Genomic DNA, 25044 nt, shown 5'->3' with positions numbered 1-25044 from the left:
GACAAGGAAAGATAGGTAGTGGAACAGGAAACAACTCATCCTCTGTATGGGCATGAACCACATCTGCAACTACTGAAGTCAAGGAAGAATTTCCTTAGAACATCAAAGGAGCTTAGAACCACTGCTGAAAAATCTAAGTTACAACTATGGATGGCTATGACCTACCTCCCAACCTGGTTGGAAAAGAGTTGTTGAAGCTTTACCTCCAGGCCACAACAGGGAATGGACAACTTGGAAGTCCCTAAATAGACAGAGATACGGAGTTGGAAGATCAAAAGTTGACTTGGCAAGATGCGAATACACTGATCCAAATGATATTCAATATAACTGTGGAGATCAGACAGTTCTGCACATGCTTCGGTGTCACTTGTGCCATGTCTCCTATACAGAAGATGATCTTCAACAAGCTACAGAAAATGCACTGGAAGTGGCCAAGTTTTGGTCAAAAGTAATTTAATCATATCTACATCTACATCTACATCTATACTCCGCGAGCCACCTTACGGTGTGTGGCGGAGGGTACTTATTGTACCACTATCTGATCCCCCCTTCCCTGTTCCATTCACGAATTGTGCGTGGAAAGAACGACTGCTTGTAAGTCTCCGTATTTGCTCTAATTTCTCGGATCTTTTCGTTGTGATCATTACGCGAGATATATGTGGGCGGTAGTAATATGTTGCCCATCTCTTCCCGGAATGTGCTCTCTCGTAATTTCGATAATAAACCTCTCCGTATTGCGTAACGCCTTTCTTGAAGTGTCCGCCACTGGAGCTTGTTCAGCATCTCCGTAACGCTCTCGCGCTGACTAAATGTCCCCATGACGAATCACGCTGCTTTTCGCTGGATCATGTCTATCTCTTCTATTAATCCAACCTGGTAAGGGTCCCATACTGATGAGCAATACTCAAGAATCGGACGAACAAGCGTTTTGTAAGCTACTTCTTTCGTCGATGAGTCACATTTTCTTAGAATTCTTCCTATGAATCTCAACCTGGCGCCTGCTTTTCCCACTATTTGTTTTATGTGATCATTCCACTTCAGATCGCTCTGGATAGTAACTCCTAAGTATTTTACGGTCATTACCGCTTCCAATGATTTACCACCTATGGCATAATCGTACTGGAATGGATTTCTGCCCCTATGTATGCGCATTATATTACATTTATCTACGTTTAGGGAAAGCTGCCAGCTGTCGCACCATGCATTAATCCTCTGCAGGTCCTCCTGGAGTACGTACGAGTCTTCTGATGTTGCTACTTTCTTGTAGACAACCGTGTCATCTGCAAATAGCCTCACGGAGCTACCGATGTTGTCAACTAAGTCATTTATGTATATTGTAAACAATAAAGGTCCTATCACGCTTCCCTGCGGTACTCCCGAAATTACCTCTACATCTGCAGATTTTGAACCGTTAAGAATGACATGTTGTGTTCTTTCTTCTAGGAAATCCTGAATCCAATCACAAACCTGGTCCGATATTCCGTAAGCTCGTATTTTTTTCACTAAACGTAAGTGCGGAACCGTATCAAATGCCTTCCTGAAGTCCAGGAATACGGCATCAATCTGCTCGCCAGTGTCTACGGCACTGTGAATTTCTTGGGCAAATAGGGTGAGCTGAGTTTCACATGATCTCTGTTTGCGGAATCCATGTTGGTTATGATGAAGGAGATTTGTATTATCTAAGAACGTCATAATACGAGAACACAAAACATGTTCCATTATTCTACAACAGATTGACGTAAGCGAAATAGGCCTATAATTATTCGCATCTGATTTATGACCCTTCTTGAAAATGGGAACGACCTGCGCTTTCTTCCAGTCGCTAGGTACTTTACGTTCTTCCAGCGATCTACGATAAATTGCTGATAGAAAGGGGGCAAGTTCTTTAGCATAATCACTGTAGAATCTTAAGGGTATCTCGTCTGGTCCGGATGCTTTTCCGCTACTAAGTGATAGTAGTTGTTTTTCAATTCCGATATCGTTTATTTCAATATTTTCCATTTTGGCGTCCGTGCGACGGCTGAAGTCAGGGACCGTGTTACGATTTTCCGCAGTGAAACAGTTTCGGAACACTGAATTCAGTATTTCTGCCTTTCTTCGGTCGTCCTCTGTTTCGGTGCCATCGTGGTCAACGAGTGACTGAATAGGGGATTTAGATCCGCTTACCGATTTTACATATGACCAAAACTTTTTAGGGTTCTTGTTTAGATTGTTTGCCAATGTTTTATGTTCGAATTCGTTGAATGCTTCTCTCATTGCTCTCTTTACGCTCTTTTTCGCTTCGTTCAGCTTTTCCTTATCAGCTATGATTCGACTACTCTTAAACCTATGATGAAGCTTTCTTTGTTTCCGTAGTACCTTTCGTACATGATATCTGTATAAAATGTATGTACATGTACCTGTATGTTTCTGACACGAGAATAATAATAGTCTCTTAAAATCTGTTACTGTGTTTACACCAGGTGTATTTGATGCTGCAGAAACAACCAAAACATCATGCCTTTTACCTGGAAACAGACTATTTTCCTTTTGTAGGCCAGAATGAATAATACCTCTTTCATCTTTCTCCATTTCCTTTCTCTTTAGAAGGGGGAAATCTTGGGGGATTTGATTTTCCCTCACAGTCTCAATGCCTGCAGAATGATTCAAAAATACAACAGCAATAGTCATAATGGAATAATGTGCAAAAATTGTTAAAGTGCTCTCATTATTGTTTAGTGTTATTTTTATGTAATGCTGAAACTGTAGTGTATGTCCCTATGATACAAATAATGTTGCATGAATTCAAATAAATGGTATTGATTGTTGGCATATTAAGTGATTGTTTACAGCTCTTTTGAATGCACATGATCAAATATTTTAATTGTTATTCTTACTGTATATCCATTCAGGCCACAGAAAAAAATGTTTAAATTCAATTGCCAACTGTAAATGAAATGGGTAAATGAACAAATGTGTAATGGTATTGCTTTATAATAAGTACCGATTCCCAACAGTGTATTGAGCTGATATACTATAATTTTTATGGGATGTAAACATGCAGTATTTCTGTCAAGCAGATAACGTTCAGATGCACATGAATACTTTCTATGTACTACACTATGGTAAGCTTTTAGAACCCAGTAGGATCTGGTATTTTCAAGTGCAAAGAAAATAGTGGTGACTAGCAAAACAGTTTTGAGATTTTTTAAAATAATAAACGGCTCTGGGTACAATCCTGACTAGTCAGTAACTGTCACATGTTCTGGCTTTCTTGAAACTGATATGCATGTCTGTGTGACAGGGTACAATGTGAGTTCAGATTATGATGATCACTATGTCTTATGGTTTGATATAACTGCCATCCCCTGCTCCTTGCTGGATACACACTTGTCAACAAGTACTCCTCCACAAATGGAATTTTTGTAAACCAGACCCAGTTCATTTTTCACAGGAACACTGAATGGACCATGGTGCCATAAGTACACCTGTGACATGATGATTCGGTTCAAAGTTGCTCATCTGAAACGTTGTGCTCCCATTTTTGCAGAGGAATTCAGCTGTTGCCCTCATGCACTTCATTGTCGTAAGTACAATAATGTGCCATATTCATTCTGTTGTGGTGCTTAAACTAACAAAAATTTATTGAAGAATATATAAAATTTTACTTTTCACTAACTTTGCATTCTATGTTACAGCTGTAGGCTCAGATTATGTTCTTCAGTCCTCGAATCACACATCTTCAGCAGATGGTAAGTCAGAAACATTATTTTTCATTATGTGCATAAATTTTCCCAACTGTGATTTCCTATGTTAATGACCAACTACTTTACTTTATTGTTCCGTGGAATTTTGGGTGAACTGCTGGATGTCTGTAACCTGTTGCACAATATTTCGGAGCAGTGTCTTGTGGCCATGTTCAAGTGAATACTGGCGAAAATACACTGATCTCTCCTACATAACACCCCCAGGTACAAGCATGATGTGCCCCGTTGTCGCTGCATGCATGCAGCTTGAGTGCAAGCACTTCTGCTGCAAGTCGGTGCACTACACTGCACACCCTCTGTGATGAAAGTTCTCATCAATATCAGATTGACTGTCTTCACATGGAAAAATTAGAGAATGATGCTGGCTGCATAAAGAATGAAGTGTTCCTATGCCAGGATTCCTTGCAGAAATTAGCTGGAACCCACTGTCTTTATCGATAAGGGCCCCAGCTAGTCATTGATGATGGTGCTCCAACATGTTTTACATATGGACCACAATTTTTGTTTCATTGTTTTTCATTGACTGGGCAATGGAAATACAGTGTTTGGTGACGGCAGACTTGTTAGCTTGGAGAAGCAAGTATGCTACTGGTGTTCCATGATATCCTGAATAGTCAGTGCCATTTGCCCTGTATAAGATGTGCAGCACTCACTCAGAATCCTATAAACACTTGCCTTCCACAACACCAAGCCATCTTTAACAGATTGCAATGTGTGCCAGGGTCTGAAATAGGAGATCTCTGTGCTTTATTGGCAGTATTCACCCAAAGATAGCCTGAAGAGTCTGTGCTGAAATATTGTGGTAGAAAGTTACAGACAACTGGCAGTTGACCCAAAATGTCGTGAACAATCTACATGCCAGGGAAGTTTTAAATTTCACATACTTTATAAAATTATGTAAGTATCACTTGAAGGTTTTTGTTTATGTCAGCATGCCCAAGAAAAAATCAGCTCAAGAAGATTGAATCATGTTGTAATGGAACTATATTATGAATCGCCTAAAATATCAAAAATAATTTCATTATCAACCATGATTAGACAAATATAGTATATATAATGCAGTGTTTACTTCACTGTTGACTTTTGCTACTCTCCATTCATCCCCAGTTCTGGAATCATGAAGAATTTGCTGAATAATTCTATTTCTTTATATCTTCTCCTCTCTTTCATTGGATGAAGAACTCAGTGGACTGAAGGCTATAATCATCATAGTTCATTTTGGATAAAACTAAATGTGCTTCATGAATACACTGAGTATGTGAAAAAAAAATTACAGCCCTTAGGTCCGTCAGGTAATTTCCTCTTTATGACAGCTAATATTACATATCTTTGTGCTTTAGTGGGTACAGGCTTCATTTTCCCAAGCAACTTTTAGCTTTCTAGCATGAAACACAACTTGTGAGGTGCTTTGCAGTTTGCAGTTTTCATTCCATACCTATAAAGTATGTATACCCCTTTATTCCTCCCCCCATGAACCATGGACCTTGCCGTTGGTGAGGAGGCTTGCGTGCCTCAACGATACAGATAGCCGAACCGTAGGTGCAACCACAACGGAGGGGTATCTGTTGAGAAGCCAGACAAACGTGTGGTTCCTGAAGAGGGGCAGCAGCCTTTTCAGTAGTTGCAGGGGCAACAGTCTGGATGATTGACTGATCTGGCCTTGCTGTTGTGGTACTGCGAATGGCTGAAAGCAAGGGGAAACTACAGCCGTAATTTTTCCCGAGGGCATGCAGCTAACTGTATGGTTAAATGATGATGGTGTCCTCTTGGGTAAAATATTCCGGAGGTAAAATAGTCCCCCATTCAGATCTCCGGGTGGGGACTACTCAGGAGGACGTCATTATCAGGAGATAGAAAACTGGCATTCTACGGATCGGAGCGTGGAATGTCAGATCCCTTAGTCAGGCAGGCAGGTTAGAAAATTTAAAATGGGAAATGGATAGGTTAAAGTTAGATATAGTGGGAGTTAGTGAAGTTCGGTGGCAGGAGCAACAAGACTTCTGGTCAGGTGAATACAGGGTTATAAATACAAAATCAAATAGGGGTAATGCAGGAGTAGGTTTAATAATGAATAAAAAAAATAGGAGTGTGGGTAAGCTACTACAAACAGCATAGTGAACGTATTATAGTGGCCAAGATAGACACGAAGCCCATGCCTACTACAGTAGTACAAGTTTATATGCCAACTAGCTCTGCAGATGACGAAGAAATTGAAGAAATGTATGGTGAGATAAAAGAAATTATTCTGGTAGTGAAGGGAGACGAAAATTTAATAGTCATGGGTGACTGGGATTCGACAGTAGGAAAAGGGAGAGAAGGAAACATAGTAGGTGAATATGAATTGGGGATAAGAAATGAAAGAGGAAGCCGTCTGTTAGAATTTTGCACAGAGCATAACTTAATCATAGCTAACACTTGGTTCAAGAATCATAAAAGAAGGTTGTATACATGGAAGAATCCGGGAGATACTAAAAGGTATCAGATAGATTATATAATGGTAAACAGAGATTTAGGAACCAGGTTTTAAATTGTAGGACATTTCCAGGAGCAGATGTGGACTCTGACCACAATCTATTGGTTATGAACTGTAGATTAAAACTCAAGAAATTGCAATAAGGTGGGAATTTAAGGAGGTGGGACCTGGATAAACTGAAAGAACCAGAGGTTGTAGAGAGTTTCAGGAACAGCATAAGGGAACAATTGACAGGAATGGGGGAAAGAAATACAGTAGAAGTAGAGTGGGTAGCTCTGAGGGATGAAGTAGTGAAGGCAGCAGAGGATCAAGTAGGTAAAAAGACGAGGGCTAGTAGAAATCCTTGGGTAACAGAAGATATATTGAATTTAATTGACGAAAGGAGAAAATATAAAAATGCAGTAAATGAAGCAGGCAAATGGAATACAAACATCTCAAAAATGAGATCGACAGGAAGTGCAAAATGGCTAAGCAGGGATGGGTAGAGGACAAATGTAAGGATGTAGAGGCTTATCTCACTTGGGGTAAGATAGATACTGCCTACAGGAAAATTAAAGAGACCTTTGGCGAAAAGAGAACCACTTGTATGAATATTAAGAGCTCAGATGGAAACCCAGTTCTAAGCAAAGAAGGGAAAGCAGAAAGGTGGAAGGAGTAAATAGGGGGTCTATACAAGGGTGATGTACTTGAGGACAATATTATGGAAATGGAAGAGGATGTAGATGAAGATGAAATGGGAGATATGATACTGCCTGAAGAGTTTGATAGAGCACTGAAAGACCTGAGTCGAAACAAGGCCCCGGGAGTAGACAACATTCCATTAGAATTACTGATGGCCTTGGGAGAGCCAGTCCTGACAAAACTCTACCATCTGATGAGCAAGATGTACAAGACAGGCTCAGACTTCAAGAAGAATATAATAATTCCAATCCCAAAGAAAGCAGGTGTTGACAGGTGTGAAAATTACCGAACTATCAGTTTAATAAGTCACAGCTGCAAAATACTAATGCGAATTATTTACTGACGAATGGAAAAACTGATAGAAGCCAATCTCGGGGAAGATCAGTTTGGATTCCGTATAAATGTTGGAACACGTGAGGCAATACTGACCTTTCGTCTTATCTTAGAAGAAAGATTAAGGAAAGGCAGACCTATGTTTCTAGCATTTGTAGACTTAGAGAAAGCTTTTGATAATGTTGACTGGAATACTCTCTTTCAAATTCTAAAGGTGGCAGGGGTAAAATACAGGGAGCGAAAGGCTATTTATAATTTGTACAGAAGCCAGATGGCAGTTATAAGAGTCAAGGGGCATGAAAGGGAAGCAGTGGTTGGGAAGGGAGTGAGACAGGGTTGTAGCCTCTCCCTGATGTTATTCAATCTGTATATTGAGCAAGCAGTAAAGGAAAGAAAAGAAAAATTTTGAGTAGGTATTATAATCCAAGGAGAAGAAATAAAAACTTTGAGGTTCGCCGATGACATTGTAATTCTGTCAGAGACAGCAAAGGACTTGGAAGAGCAGTTGAACGGAATGGACAGTGTCTTGAAAGGAGGGTATAAGATGAACATCAACAAAAGCAAAACGAGGATAATGGAATGTAGTTGAATTTAGTCGGGTGTTGCTGATGGAATTAGATTAGGAAATGAGACACTTAAAGTAGTAAAGGAGTTTTGCTATTTGGGGAGCAAAGTAACTGATGATGGTCGAAGTAGAGAGGATATAAAATGTAGACTGGCAATGGTAAGGAAAGCGTTTCTGAAGAAGAAAAATTTGTTAACATCGAGTATAGATTTGAATGTCAGGAAGTCGTTCCTGAAAGTATTTGTATGGAATGTAGCCATGTATGGAAGTGAAACATGGACAATAAATAGTTTGGAAAAGAAGAGAATAGAAGCTTTCGAAATGTGGTGCTACAGAAGAATGTTGAAGATTAGGTGGGTAGATCACGTAACTAATGAGGAAGTATTGAATAGGATTGGGGAGAAGTTTGTGGCACAACTTGACTAGAAGAAGGGATCGGTTGGTAGGACATGTCCTGAGGCATCAAGGAATCACAAATTTAGCATTGGAGGGCAGCGTGGAAGGTAAAAATCGTAGAGGGAGACCAAGAGATGAATACACTAAGCAGATCAGAAGGATGTAGGTTGCAGTAGGTAATGGGAGATGAAGGAGCTCGCACAGGATAGATTAGCATGGAGAGCTGCATCAAACCAGTCTCAGGACTGAAGACTACAACAACAACAACAACCCCTTTATTACCCCTAAACATTTGGCATGGTCATAGTTGAGTTGATAAGCTACACTTGTGTGGACTCTGGCGTGCACAGCGTCCACTCTTCATTGTCTTGTTGACAATGATACAATATGTCTCCCACAATTTTTTAGTATCTCAATAGCAATTTGCTCATGCTATTTCCTAGTGTTTTGTCCCAAATAATAATTTGCTATTATCAGATTGGTATGGAGCACCCTACCTAAGCTTCCTTTCCATTGCCATACGCCCTTATACATTCCGATTCAGAAGCACATCTCTTTCTTTACTATTTGGGTTGTCCAGATTTTCATCTGGCATACCGAGCAATAGAAAATCCAGGATAGAATGTAACAATATTAGAGAAGGAAAGTTGCTACTTACCATATAGCAGAGATGTTGAGTCGCGATAAGCACAACAAAAAGATTCACACAATTATAGCTTTCGGCCATTAAGGCTTTTGTCAGCAGTAGACACACATACACACACGCACACACACACTCACGCAAATGCAACTTGCACACACGTCTGCAGTCTCAGACAATTGAAACCGCAATCAAGCTATAATTGCGTGAATCTTTTTGTTGTGCCTTTTGCGACTCAGCATCTCCACTATATGGTGAGTATCAACTTTCTGTTTCTAATATTGATACTGAGCAATAGGAAAGAAAAGCATCCACCATTACATTGTCTCTCATTGGGGTGCTGAAGAACTTTTGAATACCTGTGACAAAGATCTAGGTCAGAAGAGTGAGGAGATCTTATTTGTATTTCCTGAGAGTGGATCAGAATCTGCAACAGCAAGTTCTCTGTTTTACATACTAGTTTAACTACTGAACAGTCTTTGTTGTACACTGCTTGGTTGCAATTATCTCCTCGGTTCAGTACTTGCCAAGTGTTAGCTTCTATTGACTGCACAGACCTGAAGTTATTCTCTCAGTTACCCTGCTGCTGCACATTCAGTCAGGCCATTTGCTATATTACGATATGTTTATTACAATAAATCCAGTTGTATCAGAAATTTCCCTCAGTTAGTGAACTGTATGCTACCACGTAAATTCTGGGCGTATGTGAATTATTATTCATTTGTATATTATGTATCTCATATTTGTTGATGTTCGTAAAGTTTTGCCAGTCATTGAGTGCAGTTTCTCTGTAAATATAATTTTCCTTTTATATTGTCATATATTCTAAAACTTGAATCCTACACTATGAAAATTAGGTGGCAAATAATTACTGCAAATACTCTAAAAGCAAATCTACATCAATCTTGCTATTTTTACCATTCAGTTTTACATGCTGACAAAGCATACCTTTCTATCTACAACTTTATTTATTTTACTTTTGATATAACATCTATGGAAGGTTGCAGACTGAGTATACAATGGTAAAACAGAGATTATGGAACTAGATTTTAAATTGTAAGATATTTCCAGAGGCAAAATGTACTCTGACCACAATTTATTGTTTATGAACTATAGATTAAAACTGAATAAACTGCAAAAAGGTAGGAATTTAGGGAGGTGGGACTGGATAAACTGAAAAAACCAGAGGTTGTTGAGAGTTTCAGAAGGAGCCTTAGGGAACAATTGAAAAGAACAGAGGAAAGGAAAACAGTAGAAGAATGGGTAGCTTTGAGAGCTGAAATATTGAAGACAGCAGAGGATCAAGTAGATAAAAAGATGAGGGCTATTAGAAATCCTTAGGTAACACAAGAGATATTGAATTGAGAAAAGATAAAAATGCAGTAAATGAAGCAGGTGAAAGGTATTACAAACATCTAAAAAATGAGATTGACAGGAAGTGCAAAATGGCTAAGCAGGAATGGCCATAAGACAAATGTAAGTATTTAGAAGCATATGTTACTAGGGGAAAGATAGATACCACCTACAGGAAATTTAAAGAGACCTTTGGAGAAAAGAGAACCATATGTATGAATATTAAGAGCTCAGATGGAAAACCAGTCGTAAGCAAAGAAGGACAACATGAAAGGTGAAAGGAGTATATAGAGGATCTATGCAGAGGAGATACACTTGAGGGCAGTATTATTGAAATGGAAGAGGATGTAGATGAAGATGAGATGGAAGATACAATACTGAATGAAGAATTTGACAGAGCACTGAAAGACCTCAGTCAAAACAAGGCCCTGGGAATAGACAGCATTCCGTTAGAACTATTGATGGCCCTGGGAGAGCCAGCCATGACAAAAATCTTCCATCTGGTGAGAAAGATGTTTGAGACAGGTAAAATACCTTCAGACTTCAAGAAGAATACAGTAATTCTAGTTCCAAAGAACGCAGGTACTGACAAGTGTGAAAATTAAAACTATTAGTTTAGTAAGTCATGGTTGCTAAATAATAACACGAATTCTTTACAGAAGAATGGACAAACTGGTAGTAGCCAACCTGAGGGAAGATCACATTGGATTCTGGAGAAATGTAGGAATGCACGAGGCAATGCTGACCCTACAACTTCTCATAGAAGATAGGTTAAGGAATGGCAAACCTGTGTTTATAGCCTTTGTAGACTTTATCTAAGCCTTTAACAATGTTGACTGAAATATGCTGTTTGAAATTCTGAGGGTGGCAGGGTAAAATAAAGGGAGCAAAAAGCTATTTGCAACTTGTACAGAAACCAGACGGCAGTTATAAGAGTTGAGGGGCATGAAAGAGATGCAGTGTTTGAAAAGGGTGTTAGATAGGGCTGTAGCCTATCCCTGATGATAAAATCTGTGCATTGAACAAGCAGTAAAGGGAGCTAAAGAAAAATTTGGAGTAGGAATTGAAGGGAGAATAAATAAAATCTTTGAGATTTGATGATGACATTGTAATTCTCTCAGAGACAGCAAAGGACTTGGAAGAGCAGTTGAATGGCGTGGACAGTGTCTTGAAAGAAGGATACAAGATGAACATCAACAAAAGCAAAACATGGATAGTGGAATGTAGTCAAATAAAATCAGGTGATGCTGAAGGAATTATATTAGGAAGTGAGACACTCAAAATTGTAGATGAGGTTTGCTATTTGGCCAGAAAAATAACTGATGATGGCTGAAGTAGAGAGGATATAAAAGGTAGACTGGCAACAGCAAGAAAAGCATTTATGAAGAAGAGAAATTTGTTAAAATCAAGTATAGATTTTTAAAAAAGTGTCAGGAAGTCCTCTCTGGAAGTATTTTTATGGATTGTAGCCATCTATAAAAGTGAAATATGGAGAGTAAACAGTTTAGACAAGAAGAGAGTAGAAGCTTTTTTAAATGTGCTACAGAAGAATGCTGAAGATTAGATGGGTAGATCATGTAACTACTGAGGAGGTACTGAATAGAATTGGTGAGAAAAGAAATTTGTGGCACAACCTGACTAGAAGAAGGGATCAGTTGGTAGGACACATTCTGAGACATCAAGGGCTCACCAACTTAGTACTGGAGGAAAGTTTAGGTGGGGCAGGGGATTAAAATTGTAGAGGGAAACTAAGATATGAATACACTAAGCAGATTCAGAAGGATGTAGGTTGCAGTAGTTACTTGGAGATGAAGAGGGTTGTACAGTATAGAGTAACATGGAGAGCAGCATCAAACCAGTCTTTGGGCTGAAGACCACAACAACAACATTATATCCGCATTACAACATAACAGGAAGTGTCTAATTTTTATATTTACAAACTCTGTAACCTTTGTCATTTGATATTAGTACTAAAAATCTTCATATAAGTACATTTCATTGGAAAATGCTGTGTAAACTAAATCTGATAAATAATCTAAAAACAGAAGTTACTTGAATTGTATTTTGACTCATTGAGTGTTCCGGATCGTTCTAGAACACGTATATGTCTCATACTCCTACCTGATTCATGCCAGTTGCATTATTCTGTTTCTGACATGGTTTGATATAATATGTAGGGAAACTTTGGAAAGTGCAAGGGAGCATAGGTAAAGAAAAGAGCTCTAAGTTTTATGTTTTAATATTTACCTCTGGAACTGTATAAATATGTGTGAAATGTTAAATGAAATTTTGAATAAATCAAGTATTATGTCACAATAACTATTAACTTCAAGCTAAGTCGTTTCAAAACCTGGACCTCGAATTGGATATTATGCAACAATGTTTTTCCTGCTGGACACTGATGCCATTTTAAAAAGCTAAGTAAACCTTCACACACACACACACACACACACACACACACACACACACACACACAGAGAGAGAGAGAGAGAGAGAGTATGTGTGTGTGTGTGTGTGTGTGTGTGTGTGTGTGTGTGTTGGATGCATTGCCTTGTGGACTTACAAATACATTGTTGTAAAAAAAACGTTAGTTCAGAAGTAATACTCATCAGATTTACATTTCAGAGGATATACAAAGAGAAAAGTATATCATACTGTAAGTCATCCGTAGCCATTAGTAGGTACAGAGGTTGATAACTGCTTGTGAAGGGGCCTTTTATTAACTGATGGTGTGTCCAAACAGGCTTGTGTTGATTTAATATTAACACTAATTCTTCCTGGCCCATAAGGTGGTTGAGATGCAATGCAACTGACACTTCTGAGAGGAGAAACTCTCTCAGTATTCTGAATTTTGGCCAGAAGGAACTACATTTGTAATCCTGAGCTGTGCCCACTAATGTTGTGCATTGCCCCAGTAGGAATTTGGTACCCAACTTACTAAATGTCAGACAGAAATGCCCTGTATGTTCCACCAGAGTTCTGTCTCCGACATGAAGCATCAGAAAAACAAGCTGATGTTGAGTCTTGGTCAGTGGGTCATGGTAAACAATTTTCTGAAATACTTGACAATGTCAGTCAGATGAATTTGTGAGTTGAAACCTAAAAAATTCATATTAGTGTTCGGTACAAGCATTTTAAAAACTGCATGACTTGTCAGGTGTTCAAGGACTGCTGTGGTGAATGTCTTCAACACGTGGTGAAACCACGTCCAGATGTCATGGTGTTGGGCAGTCACACCTCATTGCAGATGTCGGACATCAGAGGCTAGGCAGGCTGGTAAAACAGGACAGAAGGTGAACTGTGCTAGAACTAACATCAGACTTTAATTTTGGGCAGAGTAAAAGTGTGGCTGAACACACAGTGCACCTAACACTCCTAACGATGGGCCTCCGCAGCTGATGACCCACCCATGTGCCAATGTTAACACCACAGCTTGGCAACTATGGCTGAAATGGACCCTTGAATATTGGCATTGGACATTGGTGCAGTGGCAGAGCATTGCATGGTCTAATGAATCCTGCTACCTTCTTCATCATGCTGATGTGAGGGCACGAATCCATCATCTTCTGGGGGAACAGCTCCTTGACACCTATGCTGCAGGACAGATACAAGCTGGTGGCAGCTCCATCATACTCTGGACCCATTCATGATGATCATGTTTTCGAATGGCAGTGGCATTTTTCAGCAAGATAATACACCATGTCACAGGCCCAGGAGTGTGATGGAGTAGTTCTTTCTGCACAGGCTCTGATTTTTCTTATTTTATTATCATGCCATTTCTCCCTAAGTGGGAGACAAAAAATATTTTGGCATTTGGAGGAGAAACTTGGTAACTGAAAGTTTTTAGAAAGAACTCTCTACACCTTTGTTTTAATGATTGCCCACTCTCCAAACTCATACATCATATCTATGATATTCTCTCCCGTATCTCATAGTAATACAAATGAGCTACCCTTCTTTTAACTTTAATAGTTTGCGTAAACAGTTTGTTCATTGAAAACTGACAACCTTCCCTAAACTTCTGAGGTTTCAGGGCACAGGAACACTGCTGCAACATGCTGCCTAAATGTAAGACAATGTCGTGTGGAGTCTTATTGCACCTATTGCAGAAGTATGTGTTGACTTCTCCAAGACAGTCCAGGAAGTAAGAGTCACTGCTCACCTTGGGTGGTGTGCAAAACCTCTACCCCCAAAGAAAATAATCCACAGACCACAGTAGCACTACTTTGACCTAATAGTGTCTTTTTCAACACTTCTGGAAAGACCACCTTGTAATGTTAAGTTGCCAGGTGCTGGTGTCTTTATAAAAGTCTACCTCATCTTGCAGGTATATCCACGCGTGTGAAAACATTCAGATCCAGACAAAGGCCTGGTTTTAACAGAAATAGTCATCTTGGAAATAAATAGTACCATTTTAATGCATCTAGTTATTGAATTACAAAAATTGGGGGAATGTTTCTGTGCATAGCTATCATCATTATCTATCCATCATTTCTTGACTGTCTTGGCATCACACACAGAACTGATATGCAAATTTGCACATTTATTAATTACTGAAGTTTCTGAATTAATTCTTAGACTCATTGCCCTGTCCCTTGATAGTATGATATCACAAAACCTCAGGAAACTTAAATTTGGAGGACCAGATGAGTCCCTCTCATCCTGAAGTCTGAGTGACCTGCCCATCCTTTGTGTGTGTGTGTGTGTGTGTGTGTGTGTGTGTGTGTGTGTGTGTGTGTGTGCTTTGGTACTATTAGACATTTAGTGTCCTGAAGTACAGCCCTTTAGGCCGTCGGTCAGTCAGAACAGGCCTAAAGTCTAATCTGCGAGTGGTGTTTACGTTACATATTCTGAAGTTAAGTATCAGCAGTTCTGTCATAATTTGTTTTCAAGACTGAATTTTGCTTTGGTACAAAAAGATCATATTTTTCTGTATCCATGGTAAACTGAGCATTCTTATGAAAAATAATTAATATGCTGCAAAAACTATATTATTATCTCCATGAAGACATACTATGACAGGCAGTCCATAAACATACCTTCAAAAAACAGTTGGTATAAGAGTTGCTGATTCCAGATATATCTCTTCAAAATCTGCAATAAAAGATTTGGCCACTAAGGGATTCAGAGGGCCTTACATAGCAACCTGGTCACCCTGTTCAAATAATCTGTCTTACACGTACACTGCAATGAAGGAAGAGTAAATCAGAATAACATTGTGTAATTCTGTTTGAAATTTGTTGTCACTCAGTCCCTAGGTAGGACCCTTCTAAAGGATGAAACTACATCAAAATCGATCAAGCAATCTGTGTAACTTCACTGAAATCTGTTGATGAAGTTAGCCAAGCTGCTAATGTGATGTGAACATTGTCCTACAAATGATCTCAATAAGGAAGCAATGAATTCAGCATTTCTCCTTTTGTTTTGCTGCCCTCATTGCCAGTTCCATGTCATCCATAAGTGTCTGTACACTTACTTTGGTGCAGAATTTGTTTGTGTTTTGTGAAAGGTTCTTTAAAAAGATTCTGCTGCAGTAGCCGCTGAAGGATACACACATTGTCCTTTTGAGAGTGAAAGGCATTTCATATATCTTCTGTCTATGTATGGACCAAGCCTTTGTTTTACATCCACTGTGCATTAGACACTGTTTCTTTAAAAGTTTGTTTACGGAGACTGAATACCATGGAGAGGCCATCCCATCATGAACTTTTGTACAATTACATATCCAGTCAACACTTCATCAACTACTCTTCTAAACTCCAAATATAGCTCTTCTATTGGTAATTAGTTAGTTTCATCTTCATGACAAATTATAATGATGTGGAATGGGTCATTTTACAATCACATCACAAAATAATTATAAATATGGCTACACACTGAACGTTTATAAAGCTTGTTTTCCCACATCTACATCTACATGAATACTCTTCATTTCACACTTAAGATCCTAGCATAAGGTTGGCTGAAATACTTTCAGGCTATTTCTCTACTGTTCCATCTCGAACAGCACTTTGGAAAAATGGACACACTAGACATTCTCTACAAGGTGGCAGGAGTCAAATACAGGGGGAAAAAGACTATTTACAGTTTGTACAGAAACCAGATGGCAGTTATAAGGGTCGAGGGACATGAAAGGGAAGCAGTGGTTGGGGAGGGAGTGAGACAGGGTTGTAACCTCTCCCCGATGCAATTCAACCTGTATATTGAGCAAGCAGTAAAGGAAACAAAAGAAAAATTTGGAGTAGGTATTAAAATCGATGGAGAAGAAATAAAAACTTTGAGGTTCGCCGATGGCATTGTAATTCTGTCAGAGACAGCAAAGGACTTGGAAGAGCAGTTGAACGGAACAGACAGTGCCTTGAAGGTAGGAGATAAGATGAACATCAACGAAAGCAAAACAAGGTTAATGGAATGTAGTTGAATTAAGTCAGATGATGCTGAGGGAATTAGATTAGGAAATGAGACACTTAAAGTAGTAAAGGAGTTTTGCTGTTTGGGGAGCAAAATAACTAATGATGGTCGAAGTAGAGAGAATACAATATGTAGACTGACAATGGCAAGGAAAGCATTTCTGTTAACATTGAGTATAGATTTAAGTGTCAGGAAGTCGTTTCTGAAAGTATTTGTATGGAGTGTAGCGATGCATGGAAGTGAAACGTGGACGATAAATAGTTTGGACAAGAAGAGAATAGAAGCTTTCAAAATGTGGTGCTACAGAAAAATTCTGAACTTTAGATGGGTAGATCACACAACTAATGAGGAGGTATTGAATAGAATTGGGGAGAAGAGGAGTTTGAGGCACAACTTGACAAGAAGAAGGGATCGGTTGGTAGGACATGTTCTGAGGCATCAAGGGATCACCAATTTAGTATTGGAGGGCAGCGTGGAGGGTAAAAATCATAGAGGAAGACCAAGAGATGAATACACTAAGCAAATTCAGAAGGATGTAAGTTGCAGTAGGTACTGGGAGATGAAGGAGCTTGCACAGGATAGAGTAACATGGAGAGCTGCATCAAACCAGTCTCAGGACTGAAGACCACAACAAAAACATCATTTTTTCCTCTGTAGTTTTTTGCAAATAAAATATTTTTGCATTCAGAGGAGAAATTTGTCATGAAGAAAATGCCACTGTTTTAATGAATGCAATCCCAACTCACATCCATGGCACTCTCTCCCCTATTTCATGATGATACAAAACAAGCTTTCCTTCTTTGGACTTTTCCAGTTTCCTCTGTCAGTTCTATCTGGCAAGGAACCCAAACCACACAGCAGTACTCCAGAAGAGGACAGACAAGAAAAGTGTTGGCAAACTATTTCGCAGACCTGTTGCAATAAAATATAGCCTTTCCTTTACTTTGCCACAACACTATCTATGTGTTCATTCTGATTTGAATTGTTTGTAATAGTAACTCATAGGTATTTAGTTGAACTGATGACCTTTGGATCTCTGTGCTTTATCATGTAACTGAAATTTAACCATTTCCTTTTAGTACTCATGTAGATTGTCTCACACTTATCCTTATTTAAAGTGAGTTGCCACTTTTTGCACCATACAGATATCACATCTAAGTCATTTTTCAAATTGGTTTTGATGATCTTATGACTTGGAGATGAAGAAGCTTGCACAGGATAGAGTAGCATGGAGAGCTGCATCAAATCAGTCTCAGTACTGAAGACCACAACAACAACATGACTTTTGTGGCTGGTAAATGGCGGCATCATCAGCAAACAAACTAAGGGGACTGCTCACATTGCCTCTTAAATCATTTATGTAGATTAGGAACATCAGAGTGCCTATAACAGTCCATTGGGGAATGACAGATATCCATTCTCATTTACTCAATGACTTTCCATCAATCACTACAGACTGTGACCTTTCTGACAGGTAACCACGAATCCAGTTACATACAACTGAGGCAAAACTCCATAGGCACGCAATTTGATTAGAAGTTTCATGTAAAGATTGGTGTTGGAATCCTTCTGGGAACCTAGAAATGTGGAATAAATTTGAGGCTCATGTCAGTAGAATTCATTACTTTATACAAATAAAGAACTAGTTGTATTTCACAAGAACACTATTTTCTGAATTAATGCTGACTACGTCAACAGACAATTTTCTTTGAGGTAAGACATAATGTTCAAACTCAGTATATGTTCCAAGATCCTACTGGAAAGTGAGGTCAGTGATATGTGTCCATAATTCATCAGGTTACTTCTATTTCATTTCTTGAGTATTGCTTTGACCTGTACAACTTTCCAGTCTTAAGGTATGGATCTTTTGTAGAGAGAGCAGTTGTATGTGACTGTTAAGTGTGGAGCTGTTTTGTCAGTGTACTCCAGAAGAAACCCAATCTGGTATACAAACTTCACCACAAGACTTGCCTTTATCAAGTGCCTTAAGCTGTTTTGGTACACTGAGGAATAGCTGCTTCTAAGTCACTCACCTTGATAGCTGTTCTTGATTTAAATATTCTGGAATATTTACTTCATCATCTTTGATTAAGGAATTTTAGTAAACTGTGTAACTCTGCTTTAGTGGTACCATAATTGGTAATATCACTACTGGTGTGGTAAAGGTGCTGATTGTATCTTGCCACTGGTGTACTTTACATATGACCAGAATCTCTTTGGATTTAGTGACAGAGTTTAATTGTGGAAGTATACAGATAATATACATATCTGAGGAAGTAATTCTTACCCATCAACTTTTACATACTACAATAACAGAAGTTCTTCTGTGGAATAGAAGATTTGTGAAGGAGAAACTTTTACAGTTTGTTACTTTGCTGACTGCCAGACATTTCATATCACTGGATAAGTCATCAAAACTTTTGGTTGCAGCATTGTGCTCATCTTTTTGTTCTAAACAGAACATTACTGTGGAGTGACGACCACCATTTTTCTTCTCATAGTATAGTTATTCCTTTTGAATTGCAGTTGATTATTTACAACAAACTTCATTAGGGAATAACTCTACTGTAATTCATGCTCATGTCTACAGTTAAGATATTATATAAGTTCCTGTTGCAATGTGTTGTAATCATAAAATGTTATTTATTTACATTTAAGAACTGCACTGCTCTTTTGGACATCTAAAACTCAGACGAGGAGATCATCTCGTGAGCCCTGGTATTTGCGTGAAGTGCAGATGTGATGTACCACCATTTGTAACTTGTTATTGGCATAGATACGAAGGTTGCAAATTTCCAGTAAGTAACAACATCTGCATGATAATAATAATTAGTTAAAATATTTTTATGAGTTGGATTCTTATTATGTTTATACCGTTCTTGGTTGCAAAATTAAGGAATGAAAAGTAGAGGATTCTGTGCTGTGAAATTTATGTGAAGGAACACAGTAAAGACTAAATTATACTCTTTATTAACTCAAGAGAAGTGGAAGAGTATGCAGGGCACAAGAGAGAGAGAGAAAGCAGTGTGTGTGTGTGTGTGTGTGTGTGTGTGTGTGTGTGTGTGTGTGTGTGTGTGTGCAACGCATGCGAGTTCATTAAAATTCTACTGGAACTTTCCTGCTATAATAATATTGTTGTTATTTAGTCCCTGATTTTCCATTGTTTAGTGATGACACATGGGTACAGAGGTATTTTCCCTTGATTTTACACACACACACACACACACACACACACACACACACACACATGACAAAATAATGGGGATGGTTTTAATTTGTGCTTTGTTAGTAAATGGAAATACTGTTTGGCTTTATTTCAGAATGCTAATATGTATGGAGCCAGGTGATGGATCTGTGACAGAGAAGTGATTAACAGCCAGTAACCTATGCTTACTGTAATATCATCTTATATTAATTTATGTTGTAAAGAAGGAATAAAATAGAAAGAACATCAAAATCACTTTCTATATTACTATTATTTTTATTATTATTATTATTATTTCCCAAGCAAATGATGTTTACACCAAGCAAATGTCAAATAAAATTTTCCTTCTATAAAAGTTGATTGTCTCTACTTTACAACACAGTATAAATAAATTATGGAGAAAATATTAAGGGCTATACTTTTTTTAACCAAGTAACTCAACCTCCAAGCCAAACGATATTGAAATTTTTGTGTGTGACTGGATGTTAACATTAATGGGGCCATGAAAACTGACTGGTGTGCATGATAAGAAATACTACTGCAGAAAGTGCATTGCCTAGCATTTTGACTTGTGATTAAATGGCTCTAGCAAAATAACTTGGTAGAAAAGCTCATACCTCCCATTGTTGAAAGCCACAGATCTGTTTGGATTGAAACATCAATTATGTAACTGAGGACAACATTGGACACAATTCTGAAAATTCTTCTCACACACAGAACAAGAGCTGAAGCATTCAGTGGACTATATTGATTTGTAGCTCAGAGTGTTATCAGAGACAGGGACTTCTACATATGCCATGACTGCTGTACTGACCTTAATTTCACAATATGGTTTGCATGTGGATCTCCTTGCACAGTCACACTGAGGTGACAAAAGTCATGGGATACCAGTACCTCCTAATATTGTACCAGACCTCCTTTTTCCTGGTGTGGTGCAGCAACTTGATGTGACATGGATTCAACAGGTAATTGGAAGTCCCCTACAGAAATATTGAACTATAGCTGTCCACAGTTTTGAAAGTTTGCTGCTGATGCAGGATTTTGTGCATGAACTGAGGTCTAGGTTAGACCACTACGGTCGCAAGTTCAAATCCTGCCTCGGGCATGGGTGTGTTTGATGTCCTTAGGTTAGTTAGGTTTAAGTAGTTCTAAGTTCTAGGGGACTGATGACCTCAGAAGTTAAGCCCCATAATGCTCAGAGCCATTTGAACCCATTTGATGTCTTGGTTATGTCCTGTAAATTTTTGATGGGATTGATGTCAGGCAACATGTTCGCCAGATCATTTACTTAAACTGTTCAGAACATTCTTCGAACCAATCATGAACAATTGTGGCATGGTGCGTTGTCATCCATAAAAATGTCGTCATTGTTTGGGAACGTGAAGTCCATGAATGGATGTTAATGGTCTTCAAGTATCCAAAAATATCCATTTTCAGTTAATGATTGGTTCAGTTGGACCATAGGAGCCAGTAAACATCGCCAACACTATTATGGAGCCACCAACAGCTTGCACAGTGCCTTGATAACTTGGGTCCATGGCTTTGTGAAGTCTGCACCACACTTGAACCCTATCACCAGCTCTTACCAACTCATCTGACCAGGTCATGGTTTTCCAGTCATCCAGAGTCCAACCGATATGGTCACGGGCTCAGGGAAGGTGCTGCAGATGACGTTGGTCCTGCAGACGATGTTGTGCTATTTGCCAGTTGTCTGCTGCCATAGCCTATTAACAACAAATTTCATGGCACTGTTATAATGGTTAAATTCACCATATGTCCCACATTGATTTCTTCAGTTATTTTATGCAGTGATGCTTGCCTGTTAGCACTGACAACTCTATGCAAACGCTGTTGCTCTCAGTCGTCAAGTGAAGGCCGTCAGCCTGTGGTGAGAGATGATGCCTGAAATTTGGTATTCTTGGCACACTCTTGGCGCTGTTGACCTCATAATATTGAATTCCCTAACGATTTCTGAAATGGAATGCCCCTTTTTTGTGGCTCCAACTACCATTTCACATTCAATGTCTGTTAATTCCTGTCATGTTGGAAACCTTTTCACATGATTCACCTGAGTACAAATGACAGCTCTCCCATTGCACTGTGTGATGTTCGCCTGCTTTATTTCTTCGTTGATTGTCCTGGGTGCTAACGTACTGTGTTGCTATTCTGACTGAAAAATAGTAGCCGACAGGTGCGAAGTTGTATTTCATAGTTCTTTACTTTCACTGTTCACACCCCCACAATATTATACAGTCAATATGGACAGTTAACTATTGACAAATTTTGATAAGCCTTGTTAATAGGTTGCAGGCAAACATCAGCATACTGCTACAATAATTTACTGTTGAATACCTATGAGCAGGAAAAATCAAACCACACAGCTCACAGTTCTTGCAGAATAATATGGTATGTATTGAACAGATGTATTAACACATGGCCTAATTGTGTTACACTTATTCCACTGTTTACTTGATGCATTGTTGTTGACCTAACCAGCACGGGTTTCTCATCTGAAAATTGGCTGTGGACTGACTGTCTCAGGACCAAAAATCAGGCCTTTATATATCATCACAATAGTAGGTACTGAAACTATACTTTGTTTGATGTTTAATTTACAGAAATTACAATTAAAACATAACTCATTAAATTAACTGAATACATCAAAAAATTGGTTCGTTTTAACAGTTTCTTCTACTACAAGGGTTAGCCCAAATTATTTATTTAAATCATGAAATTAACAAATATTGAAACACAAACTATACTTTTGACAAAACTGTTAATTACTTTGGAATTAATTAAGGGCTGGCTTTGCTAACATGTTTTTGAATAGGGCCAAACAGATCCTTTAAGAATACTATCAGTTGTTCCTCTAAATGGTTATAATTATTATAGAATTTATATTTGTTTATATGTCAACAATAGAATTTAAGTTATGAAATAATTACTGATTTCATCCTACAACAAAAGATATTAATTAGGAATACTCTAAATAAATTAGAAAATTGATGATGTACACAAAACTAAGCAGAAAATTAGATCTGGTGGTATATTCTTTAATATTGATGACCAACCTTTCTCTTTTATGAAAAATGCAGATAATACTCACATATGTTAATGGTAATTAATTAAAAATGAAAAAAACAAAAATGGCAAAACAAGAGAGGAAGTGAAAAAAATCCCAGCTTGGTTTGTCACACCTTCCCCTTTATAGTTATACATCTGCTTATTGCTATCTCATGACTCTTGTTACCCAAGTGTAATTGACAGAAGAATTCAGTCTGACCAAAGCAATGTTTTCCAATCCTGGTGATTTCTTGAGTTTTTGCTAGACTTTTTAGTGTAAACTAACTGATTATTTAGTATTGCCAGCTACATATTTATATTGCTCTCCAGTTAGTTATAACAACGAAAATAATCAATTATTGATGAAATTATTTAATTGGAGAGAGAAAAAAATCTATTCACCAAGTGACGGCAGAACACACACATAAAAGACTGTTGTGACTGGCAAGCTTGCAGAGCCAGTGGCTCCTTCTTCAGCAAGAAGGGTGAAGAAAAGGACTGGAGAGGTCTAGGAAAAGGGTTAGATTTTGGGAAAGTCACCCAGAACTGTGGGTCAGGGGAGAGTTACCATACTGTATGAGAAGGAAAGACTGATTCCTGTTAGTTGTTTAGTTAGTGTCATATTCCATGGACCATTTTGTACAATAAATCATGATGTGGAACGAATCATTGGGCTGTTAAATAGTGAAAGGAATTAAATGTATATATAGGGTGGCAAAAAATTGTGTCACAAAATTTTAACACTGGATAGTTGATGCCACTAGGAACCAAAGTTACTAATGTTGTGTAGATCGACAACGCACAATTTTTAAACTCCGATTGGCCGTAGAATTGCCCTGTTGCTGGATGCTCTGTACAATTCATGACCGTGAATGGTTTGCCTACCGGAGATCACTATGTATCCGAGGCAGCCCACATGCAGGCCGGAGTAGCCAAGCGGTTGTAGGTGCTACAGTCTGGAACCAAGTGACCGCTACCATCGCAGGTTCGAATCCTGTCTCAGGCATGGATGTGTGTGATGTACTTAGGTTAGTTAGGTTTAATTAGTTCTAAGTTCTAGGCGACTGATGACCTCAGAAGTTAAGTCGCATAGTGCTCAGAGCCATTTGAACCATTTTTGAGCAGCCCACATGCTCAGTGGTAGCACACCAGCCATCCACTCTGAGTGTGAATCTGCCAGGGTCCCCAGCCATCCAGTGTAGTTTCATGATAAGGCGTACCAGGAACAAACTTGTCAACAGATTCTAGTTCGTGTACAGAAAGTCTTTTACAAATGGTGTTGGCTCTGAAAGGGGCTTTTTTTTTTAACTAGGACATTGTTTACTTAAAGCAGGTGCTTGAAGTGGCAACCCTCTGTTGTGACACAGGCTTGGTAATGCTGAACAGCATTTTGCTGAACTCTTTCAAAGATTCCTGACATTGCCCTGATGCAATTGGCGGCATGATGAATGGAATCCACTAATTCCTATTCGTTTCTAGGTGGTGCGCATCCAGGTGGGTGAACTAGAACCTTGAAGAATCCCCACAGGAAAAAGTCCAGTGGCGTGAGGTCTGGTGATAGTGGGGGCCATGTCCTACGACCACCTCTGCCAATTACCTGGCCATCAAAGGGTTCATTTAAATATCTGCCCACAGCATGGCTTATGTGTGGGCACCCCATCATGCTGCAGCCACATGCGTTGCCGTATGTCCAGGGGAAGATCTTCCAGCAGGCCAGGTAGAGTTTCTTGTAAAAAGTGAAGGTAATTTGCCCCGGTAAGCTGAGGAGGTAGACAGACTGGCCCAATCACATGGTCACCCACAATGCTTACCCAAATGTTGAACGAAAATCGTTTCTGGTGTCTGCAGACATACATGTCACGAGGATATCCCCTAATGAATGCTTTTAGTGTTGTAAAGGCCATCCTGCTGGAAGGTGCACTGCCAGTAAACAACACAATGGCAGAGAAGTGGGGATCTTGTGCAACATGTTGCAGGAACCACTGGGAAAACCCTAAACTGTGTTCATAGTCCGCTACAGGATGTAGGTCTTGGGCAGGGTGGAAACTAAATGGACGCTGGCTGTCATCCCTCAAAACTTCCCAGACTAAGTGATGAATGACACCCATGTCATGTCCAACTGCTCAAATACTTGTCATAGGTGCATCCATGAAGTGCTTGAGAACAGTCTCTTCAAAT

At 38.9% G+C, this 25044-nt stretch overlaps 1 protein-coding gene across 1 annotated transcript in view; it reads left to right on the top strand.

Moving 5' to 3' along the window:
• The window catches only part of LOC126456099 (uncharacterized), a 94072-nt gene extending 73951 nt beyond the window's left edge, over window positions 1-20121 (top strand). Inside the window, exons 6-9 of the mRNA XM_050091855.1 lie at window positions 3434-3565; window positions 3678-3731; window positions 19257-19396; window positions 19919-20121. Coding sequence (XP_049947812.1) covers window positions 3434-3565; window positions 3678-3731; window positions 19257-19396; window positions 19919-19945 — 353 coding nt within the window. The 3' untranslated portion in view covers window positions 19946-20121. The remainder of the gene's footprint in view (window positions 1-3433; window positions 3566-3677; window positions 3732-19256; window positions 19397-19918) is intronic.
• Window positions 20122-25044: the final 4923 nt, after the last annotated feature.

The sequence above is a fragment of the Schistocerca serialis genome, chromosome 2 (assembly GCF_023864345.2).
Source record: "Schistocerca serialis cubense isolate TAMUIC-IGC-003099 chromosome 2, iqSchSeri2.2, whole genome shotgun sequence".
NCBI lineage: Eukaryota > Metazoa > Arthropoda > Insecta > Orthoptera > Acrididae > Schistocerca > Schistocerca serialis.
The sequence above is the reverse complement of the archived record's forward strand: the minus strand, read 5'-3'. Positions and strand labels throughout refer to the sequence as shown.